Raw genomic sequence first — 17,334 nt, forward strand, 5'->3', positions numbered from 1 at the left:
CCAAACCGGTTTTTCCTTTTCCCAAAGCTTCCCTGCCTATATTCAATCCACAAACCAATATATAGACAGACCAGTTAATACCAAATTGACAAACACACAGCATAATACTGCCACACAAATTTTAGCGATAGATTGTAGGAGGTATAAAATTAAAGCTAAGTACTCACACAGTCACACATCCACAACAAGGAGTTTTCATGTCTGAAAAAGGTGCTAAATAGTTGTCTGGTAATATGCCATGCTATTATCATTACCTTGTGTACTTATGAAATGGCTAAACACTTTGGGAACACAATTTATGAACAATACCAATTAGTTAACAATCAATCTCCTTCGTGGATTGATATCATGGGTACATGTCCTAATTAAGAACCTTTAAAAAAACTATGCCATGCAGCAGAAAATCTTCGAAACAGTGTTCTTGAAAGTACAAGAAAACTAAAAAGTCTTACTAGTGCTTCTACAGATCAAGTCTCTTGGATGCATGCAGAACCTCTTTTACCCAATTCACGATATTTGTGTACTTTGTAAATTTGAAAGAGAGAATTAGATGTATGTTGTGACTTGTTTGAGGAATAATCGATGCATAAAATCAATTTGATACGCATGGAGAATCACCATGTGCTTATTTTGCAGATTTCAAGGTAAAACATAGTTTTGTGTGTATTTTTCTAATTGTCTTTGACCTAGGAGGAAAAAAAATACATGATTACAGGACAACATGACCAACAAATTCAATTCACAATGTAATTCTTAGCATTGAAGGTGAGCATTATCATACTTCATAATTATATAAACAGGAAAAGGTTCAATATTAAGATACGCATCTAGGTAAATTGAAAGGTTTGTGTCAAGTGCTTGGGAGAATCTCCTATCGCACTTAATGCAGTGTGATAATAGATTCTGCAAATGCATCTTTGTAAGGAACTTATCCACACCAGAAATGAGAAATTCTCACAAAAAACAAAAGATAGTTCAACATTCAAGAAAAGAACGCTTGCAGAAGAGATATTTGATCAGTTTCACTAATTCATGTCTCTTATGGACACAGTAATGATTGACTTAATGAGATGAAGATTAAACAAGTAGGAAAATAAAACCTATAACACTTTCATCAAATACACACGCCAAAGAAAAAAATCACGGTCCTTAATAATGGTCACTTATGTGAATGATGGGAAAAAAAAAAAAAAGCAAACAGATAGGAAATACAGATACAAATGCAAAATTGTCATCACCCTGTGTGAGTATTCACATATAACATCAACGAAAAATATAAGCTAGATTGGCTAACCTTAGAAGGTGCATCATTATTATCTTTTTTTCCTCCGAAAAGAGCATGGACTCGGAAACATCTATTATCAGATCCAACTTTTTGTAGTCCAGGCCGGGATAATCGCCTCATATTAACTACATTTGCACTGGAACTTAGTTTACCTAAAGAATAGAGCCAAAGATGAATAATTCAGCGATAGAAATTAATTTGATAATCAAAGCATGTATGAGTTCGAATTCCAAAAAAAGAAAGCATGTACGAGTTCACCTTACCAAATTTTTCATCTCCTAATTTTGTTTATACTCACTCTATAGTTCTAGATGTATTTCAAAAGGGAAGCTTATATTTTCCAACTGTGTCGTCAAACTTCAAAATTAAAATGCAGAAATTAAAAGAAAACGCAACATAAATATTGTCATCATTTAAGCTTTTAATTGTATATCATATTAGTCCTCTAAGTTTGTTCGAGATAGAACAATTAAGTCACAATATGCATACATTGTTACCCTTTTAACCCATTCTATTACAAAATACAGACAAGTTATTACACTTATCCTATATGGATTTCTTCTCTATCAATTCCTTCTTCTTCATTTTTCCCCCAAATTAAAAACCCTAGAATAACCAGAAGGTAAAATCAGTGCAGAACCATGGCCTCATTCTGCAGTAGTGGGGTCAAATTTAACGAATCCATAATTCTGAGACCAAAAAAAGAACTTAAAAGACTAATTGAATACAATGAAACAACCTAATTGACCGCAACATCTAAAGAAAATTTAAATGTTTCAGTTGGTGGAAATATGAATACGAAAAACCACCAATAATTGAAGGCAAACTTAATATTGAGCAGAATAAAACAAAAGATAAAGGGCATTATGGGTAAAACAAATAACAATAAAGGGTTCAGAAGAAAGCAATGATCGAAGAAAAAATTCCCAAAGAGCGTAACGTTAAAGTGAAAAAGTAGGGAACTTTATTGTGTTTAGAAGCAACCGAAATGAAAAAATGAAGACTTACAGAGATGTGATGATAAAGGGGGAAGGTTTTTGCATTGAGTGGTTCCGTGGATGTGAGTTGTAAGTGAAACTGTGAACGCCATTGACTTGGTTCGTTCCTTGCTTGGAATCGAATCGAAGAGAAGAAAAGCAAGCGGTGTTGTAGATGTTACTTGTGAATGTAAGATAGTTGGATAATGGAAGAGATATTTTTTGTATCGAGTCGAATGTGTTGAACTGCGAACACGACACTCGTTTAACGTAGTAACCTCGTTTCAGATTACTAGTTGCACCGACCAATTTTGTGGGATGATAACAACTAGTAATTCCTTATCGATATCATCACCTATACAACTACTATTCTCTCTCTTCTCACTCGTGTATGGTAAAATAAATAACATTTAAATTTAATCGATTAATCATTTTTTTCTAGATGTTGTTTATGAGTGAGTTTATTAGGTACTAATAATTTTTCCTAAATAATGTTCTACTAAATTTCAATTTCATGTAATTCTATGTCAAATTATAAATTAGGATTGAGACCAATGCGGGAGAAAATAGTATCATTACAACGCCGTAAAAGAAAATTCATTTTTTATTCATTGTAGAAAATAAACGAATTCGTAGACAATTAACTCAATCGTGTGAAAATATAAATATATCAAATCTAAGTAGGTTTATAAGTCATCGACTAATAAAAAATTATCTTACTCCTCATTTAATACATACATTTTTTAGGATTTTCATATGTGTTGGCTATGAATACACATGACTTGACAACGCCCTTATAGTGAAAGTTTGCCACCAAAATGCATTGAATGATGCATTACTTGAAGACATTGTTTTTTAGATTTGCAGAAAATGAATTCCAGTAGAAAGAGAACAATGATTCGCACAAATAAAAGAATACTGATAATTTTAATTCGGCCAAATTTTCTAAAGAAATCGCACTTGTATTCATAAGTATATTTTCGTACAAAAAGCTGCATTTTTATCAATAAATATACTTCTAAATAGCAAAGAATAAAGTGTAGCTTCTAAATGTATGCAAGGTGGAAATAAAAACTCACAAGTAATATTTGTTTAGAAATTTCTCGTCTCACCTCTTAAAATTTTCTTTTTATTTGTTAATTTTAATTTTTCTAAATAATAAATGTGAATGAGATTTATTTGAGTCGATTAATTCAAATGGATAAATACTAATTTTAAATTTTATATAATTGTATACATTTATAGATTAACTATTTCAAAGTTATAAGATATTAATTTTAAAATATTTTACATCTCTAAGTTAATCTTGAAACATAAAGAATTCTGAAATAAATCCATTTAATATTTAAAAGTATTTTGGAGATTTTTGATAATGTTGGAGGTGGAATGAAAAAAATTTATTCCCTGCTACTCGAGTCCTGAGAGAGACCAGAGAACTAGACCAAGACAAGCCCATCTGTTTTCAAGCATCATGCTACGAGCCCATGTAAAATTATACACCTCACCCTCACATTCTCAAAAACATAACAACAATACGGCTATGCTTTTCTCGAGGAACTTTTATTATTTTGATAAACTTTCTATTATTTTATATTATTTAATATGTTTAATATTATATCTCTCTATTTTCTTGAATTCTTTAAATTATTATCCATATCTTAAAATTCAACCATTTTAGTCATTTCTTTAAATTGTTTAATTAAAAAATGATAATATAAATGTTTTAAACAACACAATATATATAGTACAATAATATTAAATGATTAATATTCGTGATATTAAAATTAATTTTTTTAAAAAAATTAATTTTAATTTATATAATTTATAATTAATAACATGTAAATAATTAGTATATTGAGACAATTCTTCATTGTGAGATATATTTAAAATATATTAAATTATTATTTTTAGTTAAAAAATACAAAAGAATTAACAAAACAATCATATTTTAAAATAATTAATTAATTTTACAAATTCATACAAAAATAAGAGAATTAAAATTTAATATATTTAATAAGAATTACTAAGACTTGTAAAAATGTGGTAAATTTGTATTCAAATCTCCACTAGAATAATCAATGAAACGAACAAGGAAATTATACATCATACTCCCACATTTATACTCCTCCCACATTTTACGTAGACTATATATTTTACCCTTTTCATTAAAAAAATATACTCTATTAAATTTAACAAGTTTTGAAAAAAATTTAAAAATAATTAAAAAACACATGTGATTCATAAAATTTGAATTCTGTATATTAGAAATTTTTTTTAAAACTTTCCAATACACAAATATATTTTAGAAAATCGAAACTTGTGTATTAAATTTTTTTTCTTCAAATTTTTTGATACACAAAAGTGTTCTATAAAAAATTTGAAATTTGTATATCGAAAAATTTGAAAAAAAAAATTAGAGTACAAATGTTTACAAAAAATTCAAACTTTATGTTCATAAAACTTTTTAAAAATTTATCGAACAAATTCGTACTTCGATTTTCAAGTTTTTCTAAACACAAACATGTACAAAATAAATATAAAGTTTGACTTTTTTTATTTTTAATTATGCTACTCACATCTCCTCTTTTGATATATACACCACATTATATTGTTGAAAATATTAAATTACCGTTATCTTGTAATCAAATATGTCAACTTTTCTTCTTTTTTCCTCTTCCATCATGAAACCCACAAATTTCATCGAATTTAGTATATTTATATGAATTGAGTGTAAATAGCATTTTCCCTACTCATTACAACATTTTAGATGCACTTGAAATCAGTTTAAGTACATGTATGTAAATTCAATTTACGTGAACTGAGCTGTATGCACTTTTCTGATTCACTACAAAATATTATATGTATTTGAACTCAGTTTAAGTACATGTATGTGAACTCAATTTATGTACATTTTTGTGAACTGAGGTCAAGTACGCACTTTCTCTATTCACTGCAAAATTGAACATGTACTTGAACTTAGTTTAAGTACAAGTGCGTGAACTAATTTTATGAACATTTATGTGAATTGAGTTAAAGTACATACTCCACTTACTTACTGCAAAATTTTACATGTATCTGAATTCAGTTTACATAAAATTCCCCGTATTCAAAAAACATATCTTGTTAGTAACTTTAAATATAATAAAAATAAAATAAAATTATGATGTGTAAGTTATGAATGATGTGTGAGTTATGAATGAGTATGTCGTATAGATGTGAAATATTATGAGATGAATAATGATGACAAAAGAGAGAGAAAAAATAGAATTTAAGAATGATTGAAATAGTAAAAGACATTTTTAGTGTTTTAATTTTATGAAAATCTAATAAGGGTGTTAGTAGCAAAACTGAGGATGAGCGATAGCGATGAAGAGAAAAAAAAAATAGAATAATAATTGAAGTCATAAATAACATTTTTTATATTTAAATTTTATAAAAATTTAATAGAGTGTGAGTAACAAATCAGATGATGATGTAATTATCAATATTTAAAAGTAAAATAATTTTTTTATTAAAATATAGAAATAGAAGTATATATATATATATATATATATATATATATATATATATATAAAAAGTAAAATCTTTAAAAAAGAATTAGCAGAAAAAGCAAGACTCACACTGTAAAAAAATAGAGGAGGAGAGAGAAAGAGAGTCACAGGAGAGTCACAGGGAGCGACAACAAATGAAAAAAAAAAACAAAAGGCAATATAAACAAACAGCCACCACCAGCTTTATTTTACCTTAACTGCACTTCCCTACTCTCAACAGTCTTATCTGCAAACTTGCTTTCTTTTCAATTCTTGTTCTAGTGGCTAGGTTCTATCACAAACATTAACCAAATTGCCCCATGCCATTATAATATCAAATGAACCACAATTTTTTGTTTTTAAATTAATGATAAATTAATTTTAAATTAATGTGTACATTTGAAACGCTATCACTTAAGGAAAGGATAAGTAAAGTAATTGTTAAATTCATCAAATTAGATCTCAAAAATTGATTTTGCTGATTTTGTTGAATTTAAAAAATGTAATTTTGATAAAATTATAATGATTATATAACTTCTTACCACAAATTAAAACAACACTCAAAGGGTGGTAATGTTTCAGAAGAAAAAAAATGGAAGGTGGTTAGTTAAATTGATGGAGCTTTCAAGCAATAGTGATAATGGCTATTAGGTAGGTAGGCTCTGTCACATATTATAAAGTCCTTGAAAGTAGGTGAAGGTGGGATCTTTCCATTTCCATTGATGAATATGGAGGAAACATTAAATATAAAGATAAGGAAGTTAAGGATTCATTTGTGTGTTACAAGACAAATTACGTAATTCACCCCTCCTATATGCTAGAGAGATCCATGACTAATGTATTTCCTCTTTAAACGGATCACTACCACCCACAAAAATAAGGGTTTTTTTGGATTTTTCTTCTTTGTTACTTTACCTGCTTGCTTCATCCTGAAAAAAGCCATATTGAATTTCTCCACTACTCATGAAAAGAAGCATTACTCGTCAAAAGAAAAAAAATAACAATAAAGGGTATTTAGGTAAATGAATATCAAATGACACTTAGCATAAAAAAATAATAAGAAATGGGAGGAGTCATTGGTAAAGGCAACGATGACACTAAGAGAGAGAGAGAGAGAGAGAAAGAGAAAGAGAGAATTCAAAAACACATTCCAACCCAAAGAAACAAACAAAAACCAAAGTAGACAATCCACCCCAAAGCCTAAAAATAAGGTTCCAACAACTGCTACAGCATAGCAGAGAGAAACAGCATCATCCTATCTCATTCATTTATACCTTTTATTTTTTTTCTTTTTCCAGTCCCTAATCTATGTATCTATCAATTCTTCAATATACAAATAAAAACCATTCCATTATTTATCTCTCTCTCTCTCTCTCTGACCCATTCCATTATTTCTCTCTCTATACAGACACCAACAACAACAATCAAAGAAAAAACATTGAAACTACACGCATCCTTTGATTTCCATCAAGAGTCCACACCACACCACACCACACCACTCAACTAAACCCTCTTTTCTCTCTCTCATCAATGGCCCAGTTGGACCAAAATTAATGTTTCAAGAAAACAAAAAAGAAAGATTGGAAAATCAAAAAAGAAAGAGAAGTTAGATAGATGTGTTCAATTGTCCTCCAACCAAACCAACCTTACACACCATTTTCTCTCTCTCTCTCTCTCTCTCACACACACACACACACAAACACACTCTCTCTCTCATCGACAAATATGTTCCCCGAATTACCCTTCTGCAAGCCCCCAAAAAATCCCATCTTCATCACTGGTCTTTCAAAAGAACAATATTTTTCACCGAGTTATGTGGGCTTTTTGGGTTTCTTTGTCTTGGTCAGAATTTTCACAGAGAAAACACCGAGAACCTTCTTACCTCTTCCCATCTTATTAACCCTTTCTTTCTTCTTCTTTACTATCATCATTATCATTATTAATATTATTTTCTCTCTTTTCCTCTCTCTCTATCTCTCTCTCTTTCTCTCACGTTTTCTTCTACCTTCTTCTCTTTTCTCTCTTTCTCCTTTTTACCTTTAGTTGTTCTCTTTGTTCTTTTCTTGTGTGTTTCTTGCTCTTTTCTTTTCTTCTCTGATCTGATGAAGAAGATGAAAGGTGTTGTCTCAATGAAACCTCCGCCTGATGTGTATATGGATCAGAGAACAAGATTGAGGCACCAGAGTCTCCTACAGGACTATGAAGACTTGCACAAGGTAACCCTTTTACCCTCTTTTTCAAAAGATTGATTTTTTATTATATGGGTTTCAATGGATCTGCTTTTTTCTTTCATGTCTTTGTTCCTTTTGGTTTGATTTGGATTTTTATGATGGTTTGTTGTTTGTGAAAATTAAGGGTTTATAATAAGGAGGATCTTGTGTTTTCATATGTTTTTGTGTAAAATTATGTATTTTGCTGGAGAAAATATTAAGGAGATCTTATGTTTTGATTAATCCTCCGATCTGATGGGATTGTGTGTTTTCATCTTCATCTTTGTGTTATTTATGTGTCCCTTCTTACAATTTATTTGTTTGTGTTATATATCTCCAAAATCTTTCATTCTTTTCTGCCTGATCATGTAATAATGAACATGAAATGAAACAAGTGTCACATAGCAGTGTGTTTTTGTCAGTTTTCATGTTTACAATTTTTGTTAAGCTTTGGAGCCTTTACTTTGCATAGTTTGTAGTCTCAAAACCTCTTGTGTCTTTAAAGTTTGTGCTGTGTTACATGTCATATCATATTTTCCCTAGATTTTTTAAACCTATTAAGTTATGAGCTTATAACCATTAAACTAACCAATAATCAACTGTTAATTTGCCTCCATTTCTTTTCATGTCTTTGGGTTGGGGGCTCATTTTACTAAATTTTTGACACAACAATTAGCATATTTGTTTATCTAATTTTCTCATACTATCTTCTTTGAGTTGTTCTGATGATATTTATGTTATGTTCAGGAAACAGAAGCCATGAGAATGAAATTGCAGGCTGTGAAGGAGAAAAAGATGATGCTATCAGCTGAAGTTAGGTAATGTCTCATGCCTAGTGATCTTCCGTTTTTCATATAGTTTGCAGTTTATTATTACAAATAGAGTTTAATCATCACTAATATCGCTCTTTAACTATAGATTTTTAAGGCGTCGTTACAAATACTTGCTTAAACATCCTCAGCCAGAGCATGATGTTTTAAAGCCACAGAAGCCTAAGATCTCAAAGGGAAGGAATTACAGCAGAAAGGAATCAACTTTACGACCCAACACCGCTTCCAAATTGAACCCAAAAGAAAGAATTTTCACTGGTGTTGAAGACACACTGCAAAAAACTAGCCATGTGTTTGATTTAAACCAGAATAGTAGGAGCTTAAGTAAAAAAGATGCTTCTTTTCATAGTTCTTCAGCTCCTGCGCTTGACTTGAATCACAAAGATAGGATTCACAGCGGAAAGGAAGCCACAAAGAAGAGTGTAACTCCATTTTTTGACTTGAACCAGATTTCGGTAATTAACATAACATGTTATTATGTTTACATGATGAGTCTTTGTTTATGTTTGATTATAGTAGACTTATATTTCTTCATCTTTTTTGTTGCGATGTTGCACAGAGAGAAGAGGAGGAATTAGAAGGAAACAATCAGTCCATGTGGATTGAAGAACAAAAGAAGAGTACACAAAGAGTTGTGAATGAGGAACAGCACAATGATATCAAGCTTTCAGTTTGTAGAAACATTGGTGAAGGATCAAGTAGGGCAGGGAAAAGGAAGATTTCATGGCAAGACCAAGTTGCATTAAGGGTTTGATTGATCATATTAGTACAGTAACATTTGGCTGAGCTCATGCCAATTTGGAATGTGTAGTAGATATTTTACCTTTCACCAAAACCATTCTAGTTTTATGTTTTTCATCTTTGTAAAGATAAAAAATATACCCTATAGAATCATGTCATATGTTCAATATATATATATATATATTAGATGGAATGAAGAATTTAACATCTGAAATCATATTGTTCTCTTCAATGAGGAGTTTTTTTTTTCATTTATCTTTTAGCTTTCCAAAAAGTAGCTCAAATTGGATTTGGGTTTTGTGGTTAATAACTAAAGTCTTTTATGGCCGGTTTTGAAGGTTTGGTTTGATATCTAACTATTAGTTCACTTGGCAATACTTCATTGGTCTGCCTTATTATTTAATTTAATTTGTATTTAACATAAGATTCTCCGTTATATTTGGTCATTATTTATTTATTAGTGATATTTTATAGTATAATAGAGTCTTGTTTGGCAGCCATTTGGCGGAAGTCTAGTCTTTCTAGGTAGAGAAAATAATCTTGTTGATGACCAGAATTTATGGGGTAGGAGTTGTTGAAATCTAATTTGCGGAAGATGCTAAGAAATAGTATATCAGATTAACGCGACTAACAAGGATAACACAGTTGGCGTGAGTGGGGCTTCATGCTTGTTTCTAAAACAAAAAATCTTTGGACTAAAACTCGTGCCAACAATAGACAAAAAAACTCATGCAGACAATTTTATATGCAGACAACAGTGCAAGTAAATTATTTAACCATGAAGAAATAGAGACCATAAAATTATCAACCAAGTATCATGTCCAGTTCAATTAAAAAAATTAAAATTCTTTAAAATACAAGTCAGATATCATAATATTCAGAGCTCAAAAAAGATGTTAACAGTTAAACAAACACACTTCAGAATGTCAAATGAGTTCCTCATGTAAGTAAGGCTCCAATACATAACTAATAACTAGTAAGCAGTTGCCAATATCATCTAAATATTGTTTCTATCTGCACTACAGGTGTTATCCTTTGATCTGTTTCTTTGTTGACACCATCTGTATCTTTGATCAACTTGGGAGCTTCACTACCTGATGTGGATGGAGAACTTACATTGTTTTGACTGAATTTCTTCATTTTACTTATGTGTTTTTTCCCTTTTTTGTGACCTTCCATCACAACTTGTGAGAAAGTACCAACTCGACAAATCTCACACCATAATCGTTCAACCTTCCCCTTTCTTGTCCCTGCATTTATCTTGCTTGCTTCCTGAATTGCAGTGTCTTTTTTATTCTTCAAAGTACCTGTATTTTGGTTTATCTCCACAAGCTGCTCTTCATTTTTGGATTCTGTTACACCTTTATCAATCATTGTCTCCGCAAGCTTCTCCACATTTATAGATTCTGCTACACCTTTATCAACCACAGTCTCATTCATCATCCCCAAGGCTATGCAAGGTTGGGCAGGTTGTTGATCTGTTTTTGCATCCAACCCTGACTTTGTGGTACCGATGGTTTCAGTAGCCTTCACAGTTTTTTCTGTTTTCATTCGCGACAAAAATGCTTTGTTGCTTTTATTATTCTTCCGAATATTGTGACCTGCTTCCTTGGCTTTGTGCTTCTTACCATTCAGATGAGCATTCAAGCCACTCTCACTTGTGGCTTTAATCTCACACAGAGCACAACTCCACTCCTCCTTGGATTTTTTCTTCAAACCAAATGCAGAAGGCTCGGGGTCATCAACAACAGGCACCATTGCTTTTCGCTTTGCATTATAGAGACCAGGATCTGGCTTAGCCTGCCATGGAACATTCAAATAAAATATCATATGCTCACTATCCAATTAAGAGCTTCAACATTCACTGCGTTGCATGTCAACAACTGTAAAAGGAAAATGCCGATAACTTTGACAGCAAAAAGTAATACAACATCTGGACATGATACAATTCAAGCTATAACTCAGAAACAAGTATTTTATGTAATTTGACAACCAAAGTGGCTAACTAAATTTCTAGAATCAATATAATCACTAACTAGTACTCTTTGATTATATTATGCCAACTGATTTCATACCAATTGATTTAATTGTTTCATAAGAAAAGAAACCAAATATAAATGATTTCAAAAAGCATGCTTGGATGGAATTTATAAGCTTTTCAAGGAGTGAGAGCAAATCCAAGTAGCCTTCCTTGTTTAAGCCAATGGCAAACTTCTAATGAATGGTGCAGGGGTGTGAGTGTGTGACTGCCTTAGACCCAATTAATTTTTAGCAGTAGTATAATCCCCAAATAACTTTTATACATTATGCCTTTATATAAAAACAAAAAACTATACTATAATATGTCAGAAGTAAATAACATAAGGATAGCTGGCTATATGCACATCAGAAATGTTATTTGAATATTAATTTGGGACAATAAAAACTCCACAACTTTTTAAATTGTCACTGATGTTCACACACATTGTTATTGAAGGGTTAGATTTGGTTAAAATAGATATATCAAATATTGCAACTCATTAATCATCTACTGAACATTATTAACTACAAATTTAAATATGATCAACTTTAATTTTTAGTGTCCAAATCTACATGTGGTTGAAACACTTCAAATTGAAGTTAATAATATTTAAATTTGTAATTAATTAAATTCAGTTGATGATTAATGAGTTATCTAATCTTGATATACACATTAACCACTCTTTGAACAATGTTAAGCATGCATGTGAAATGCATTTTCCATTTAAAAAGTATTAAAATTTTGTTGTCCCAAGTTGATATTCACATTCATAAGTTAAATTATCCTTTTAGTCTCTTAACTTGTTTTTTGATTTCATTTTAGTTTCTTAATTATTTTTCGTTCCGTTTTGATCCCTTAATTATACTTTTGTTAATCAAGTTTGTCATTTATGTTAATTCCTGTCAAAAAACGTTAAGTTTTGTCATCTCACTCATCATCAAACCCATAAATCCAGAAATTTATTATCTCTTTCAATCTAAAAACCAAAAAAACTCATCAAACTTATGGCCTTCAAATCCATAACTTACAAATTTATGGGTTTTTAGATCAAAGGAGATCATAATTTCTAGGTTTATGGGTTTGAAGATGAGTGAGATGAAAGAAATGACAAATCTTAATGTTTTTTGGCAGAAATTAACATAAAAAATCATCTTAACTATCAGAAATATAGTTAAAAGATCAAAACAAAACAAAAAATAATTAGAATACTCAAATGAAATCAGAAAATAAGTTAAGAGAAAAAAAAAGTAATTTAGCCATATTCAAATAAGATTTTTGTTGCATATAACAAGTGTTAAAAGTTCAAGACAAGCCCCTGCAACTGTGTCATTCCACCACACAATCAACTAATATAATAATGAACAATTTGGATGATTCTCTTATTCTATTCTACATATACACAAGTGGATTAATATACTTAACTAATAGCTACTCGGCTAACTATCAATAGTAACCAACAATGATAACAATTCATATTACAATTCCCCCCCACAATATCTCTTCTCCTCTTTGAGAGTTGGATTTTAGAGGACTGAATTTAAATATCAAATATATTTCAGAATATATACTTAATCTCTTAAAGTTTTTTCTCTAAAAACAAACTCCCAGAAACACCCTTACAATCAAATCAAAGGACCTTACAATCAAGAGAGAAAAAACAAACAAAAAAAAAAGTAAACAAGCATTTTAGTTCTTAATCTTTGAATACACCAAAATTACAAAAACATCTCTAGATGTTTAAATATGAGTTTGACTAGATTGTGTGGTCCTCAAATGTTGATTTTGTTAGTCATTTTATTCCACAAAATTTTCAACCCTCAATGATGGTTTTATAATTCCAATTCATTCAAAAACTACGGTGACACACCCTTACATATTCAGCACCAAAATACCTATTTGATCTCCAGAAAAACAATTAGAATTAAAAAAAGATAAAATACAAGGGGTAAAACATAAGAAAACCCTCGAAAAAAAATAGAGAAAATAATGAAACTGACCAACACGATAACTTTGTCCTTGTTGTCAGTGATCTGTGGAGGAAGAGGCATAACGAATGGTTGTTGCGTCGACGCACCGATGCGATCATCAACAGAAGCAACATGGTTTGACCACGGAGACAATCGTTCCTGAAATGAGAGCGGCCTCTGCATTGGAATTCCCAACGCTCTCTCCAGCGCAAGTTCCCTTCTAACTTCCTCCTCCAACTCTCTCCGCCGGGAAATCTCGCCAGCGATTATCTCGCGGCGGATTTGTTCTTTCTCGAGCTCCCGTCGCAATGCCTCGCCGACTAACGGTACTCGGTAGCGAGAAAAATCACCGTCCAATGATGCTAATAATAATAATAACAACAAGTATTGATATCAGACACAAAAACAAAGAAAAAGAGGGAAAAGTAGGGTTTTATTTAGTGGAATGGGATAAATGAGGTTTTGGGTTACTTACATGGAAGTTGAAGTGATCGATCAGGGATGTAAGCGACGGTGGAGAGAGAACGAGAGGTGGGTGATGGTTTGATGTTGTCTATGGCACGAAATTTGAACTCCATTGAAGAAAATGTTGAAACTTAAATGAAGAAACAAGCGGGAATGATTGCGAGTTTTTATGAGAATTGAGAACTACACAGACACGCGTGGATGAGCGCGTTGTATTGATTGTGTGTTGTTCACGAAATGTGCGTTGCAGTGCTTGACACCAAAAATATACAGGAGAGGAGACTAATGGAGAAAAAACACTCGTCTCAATCTCATTACGCTTAATATGTCGTTTCTTTCTGCTCTCAACAATACTCAGACAAACTCTTTCTCAAATAACACACACTACACTCATACAAACATGCTTTTATACTCTCTTCTTTTACTCCCTACATAGTTTACTTATTTATTATTTCACTCCTTCTAAAAAAATTAAATATATATATAAATAAATAAAGAATATTATATTTATTGAATTATTTTTATTAAATATTAATACATCATTAATGTTATAAATACATAATAAAAAATATTGTATTGTAAATGATACAAGTAATATTAATTAAATTATATAATTAAAAAATGAATATTAAAAATTAAAATAATCAATTATTTTGACTTAAAACGACTAATATTTTTTATCAGTTAATATGCAAATTCGATAGAGGGAATAATTCATTTTTATTTAATTGTTGCATATTTTTCTGTAACCAATAACATAAATAGTATAATTAAAACAATAACTAATGTTTTGTTTTGAAAGATAAAACTGTAAAACTAAAAATAACTGTTAACAAATTTAATAAACAAGTTAATTGTTTTAATTTCCTTGGTTTAGTGAATAAAATTTCATATATAAGGTAAAGGTAATATTATTTCGACATACAAGCGTCAATTTATATTACTTTTTGTCTAGACACACGTGTTATTATCATTTAAATTTCATTAAATTAAATATATCTATATTTATACATGACCCAAAAAAGTATTTATATCCATACATTGTACAAAGCTAAAGAACTCCACCAATATTCTTAGAGTGATTAATAGTTTACCGACTAAAGTTTTGAATAGAATAATTAAATATACAAATTCAAATCAATTTAAAAAAAAATGTGTTAAATTTATTGAGGAAAAGTTTTATCGTTTTTTTGTGGTCTTATCAAGTTTAAAAACTTAATTTTTATAGTTGTGAAGATATCCAATTCAAAAATAAAAGTTCAGTCAAAAAATAAAAAGCAAAAAAGATAAATGAAATTGATTTGATATTTTTTATCATATACCAAAATTTACTTAATTGAAAGCAATACAATAATTTATTTGTTTTAATTTTATTTCTTTATTTTTATTACATGTAATTGACTAAAAGTGGAATCTTTTTTTAATATCGCTATTTTCCTATAAAAATAATATCAAATCTATCTTACTTTTGACACATATCTATTTTTAAGTTTGAATTTTTTTTAAATATGGATATTTAAAAAATCCAATTAAATTGATAGTGTGAAGGGTGGAATTCACATCATTCAAAAAATAAAAACTCCTAAATTTATTCAAAGAACGAAGTAGTGGTATGTGATATTTATCTTCTAAGTGTTGGGTTTAACTGCAAAAATTCAAAAATTTGTTCGAGGCACTTAGAGACCAGAAGATCAAAACTAATAATATTATTACATGGCTAAGAGTCTTTTGTGCGACTGTTTAATTGACTTGCATTTTTTTTTTCTTTCTTTTTCAAATAAAAATAAGTTTGCATTGGCAAGGTTGAGAAACATGCTACATTACCATGTATTAAGTGTTGGATCTAATTTCAGAAATCGAGATCAAAATTGTAAAATACAAAATACGAGGTGCAAATCCTGTAACTTCAAAAGTAGTAAACCAAAAGCGTAATTATGTCTACAAAAATTAATTAATTTCCTTTTCTTTTCCTGAATGTGATACTAAACAATATACCAGATTTTATTTGGTCCAAATAAAATATTATTCCATTCCCTTCCCTTCCTTTTCTTCGTGAATGTGATACCAGAAAAAGAAGAAGAAAAAAACATCACAAAATTCCAACCACATCCATTTTTTTTTTCTTATAGTAACCGAAGGCTTAAAAATACTTAATCGGTTTATCTTTCTATCGTGCTTCACACCACATTTAAATGGTGTCGACATTATACAATGGTGGAGAAAGTGACTAGTAGAATTTCATTCTCTTCAATTGCATTGCATCTCTCTTTTTAAGTATGCGATCCATTAAAATAGTACCAGGAGGTCTAAAAATCTTATGCTCCAACATCATAAAAATCTATCCTCTTTTCTTCCAACAAAAAAGGACAAGAAGAGATAATCATGACGTAATATTCTCTAAGAATACAAACTTACCATACTAACTAGAGTGTCACAGTATTTATAGATATCACCATAAGATTTAGGAAATAAAATGTTGTCATTCATTCGCAACATTACTAAAAGGAAAGACAGAGGAACATGGATGGTCCTACATGCCACTCCTTAGATTAGTCTCTTAGATAGACAAGCTAACTAGTATAAAATGAACTAGTTCGTAACCCGTGCGTCGCACGGAAACAACGATTTTAATAAATAAATTATTATATTAGTTTATATATATATATATATCAAATTTTATAAATTTTATTTTATTGATATTAAAAAAATAAGTTGACTTAAAAAAAATAATTTAAAATAAAAAAAATTAAAAAAAATCTAATTATAACTTAACTTAAAAACTACTTCCTTATACGCTCAATGTTATTGATGAAAAGTATGACTCCAACACCATGCCTTATTTTTGAATTCTACAAAGAATCTTATTTCTTTCCAAAAAACTTATTACAAAACAATACTTTTAATTTTAAACAAATAAAAATAATTATTATTAAATAATTAGATTAGATGAAATAATAATTTTTAAAATAATGGACATGGACATATATAAAATAAGTAAATGTAAAGATGAGTAAGTAACTTAATAGTGAATTTTTATTTTTATTATTCAGTCTTTGCTGTATAAATGGGCAAAATATCTTTCATTTTAGTACTACTCACAAAATACTAAAGAAAAATAATTTTCCCGTTACAAACAAAAAATTACAATACACATAAAAACTATGAGTATCTTTTATCTTTGAATTTGCATGTTAGTCTTCATTAATCTTTCATGAATCTTTTGAATTCTTTTGAATTTGCGTGATATTTAATAATAAATTTAGAATATAAAATGTATAGTATAGTAGTTTTTAAATTTGATAAAATAGT

At 29.8% G+C, this 17,334-nt stretch overlaps 3 protein-coding genes across 3 annotated transcripts in view; 1 reads left to right on the forward strand and 2 right to left on the reverse strand.

The window, feature by feature from the left end:
- The window catches only part of LOC101490849 (nucleoid-associated protein At4g30620, chloroplastic), a 4,451-nt gene extending 1,890 nt beyond the window's left edge, over positions 1-2,561 (reverse strand). The window contains exons 1-2 of the mRNA XM_073363970.1: positions 2,294-2,561; positions 1,289-1,437 (exon numbers count right to left, since the gene is read on the reverse strand). Of these exons, the coding sequence (XP_073220071.1) occupies positions 1,289-1,437; positions 2,294-2,375 (231 nt within the window). The 5' untranslated portion in view covers positions 2,376-2,561. The remainder of the gene's footprint in view (positions 1-1,288; positions 1,438-2,293) is intronic.
- A 4,699-nt stretch (positions 2,562-7,260) lies between these two features.
- On the forward strand, positions 7,261-9,787 carry LOC101491389 (uncharacterized). The gene is made up of 4 exons (XM_004507692.4): positions 7,261-8,008; positions 8,750-8,820; positions 8,921-9,287; positions 9,392-9,787. Exons 1-4 carry the CDS (start codon positions 7,895-7,897, stop codon positions 9,584-9,586), a joined length of 747 nt encoding a protein of 248 aa, XP_004507749.1. The 5' UTR covers positions 7,261-7,894; the 3' UTR covers positions 9,587-9,787.
- A 587-nt stretch (positions 9,788-10,374) lies between these two features.
- Positions 10,375-14,409, reverse strand: LOC101503247 (uncharacterized). The gene is made up of 3 exons (XM_004508176.4): positions 14,036-14,409; positions 13,591-13,922; positions 10,375-11,373 (listed from the first exon to the last, which is right to left on the reverse strand). The coding sequence occupies exons 1-3, from the start codon at positions 14,136-14,138 to the stop codon at positions 10,567-10,569; spliced, it is 1,242 nt and encodes a 413-aa protein (XP_004508233.1). The 5' UTR covers positions 14,139-14,409; the 3' UTR covers positions 10,375-10,566.
- Between the last annotated feature and the right edge of the window lie 2,925 nt (positions 14,410-17,334).

Source organism: Cicer arietinum, chromosome 7, assembly GCF_000331145.2.
Source record: "Cicer arietinum cultivar CDC Frontier isolate Library 1 chromosome 7, Cicar.CDCFrontier_v2.0, whole genome shotgun sequence".
Taxonomy (NCBI): domain Eukaryota; kingdom Viridiplantae; phylum Streptophyta; class Magnoliopsida; order Fabales; family Fabaceae; genus Cicer; species Cicer arietinum.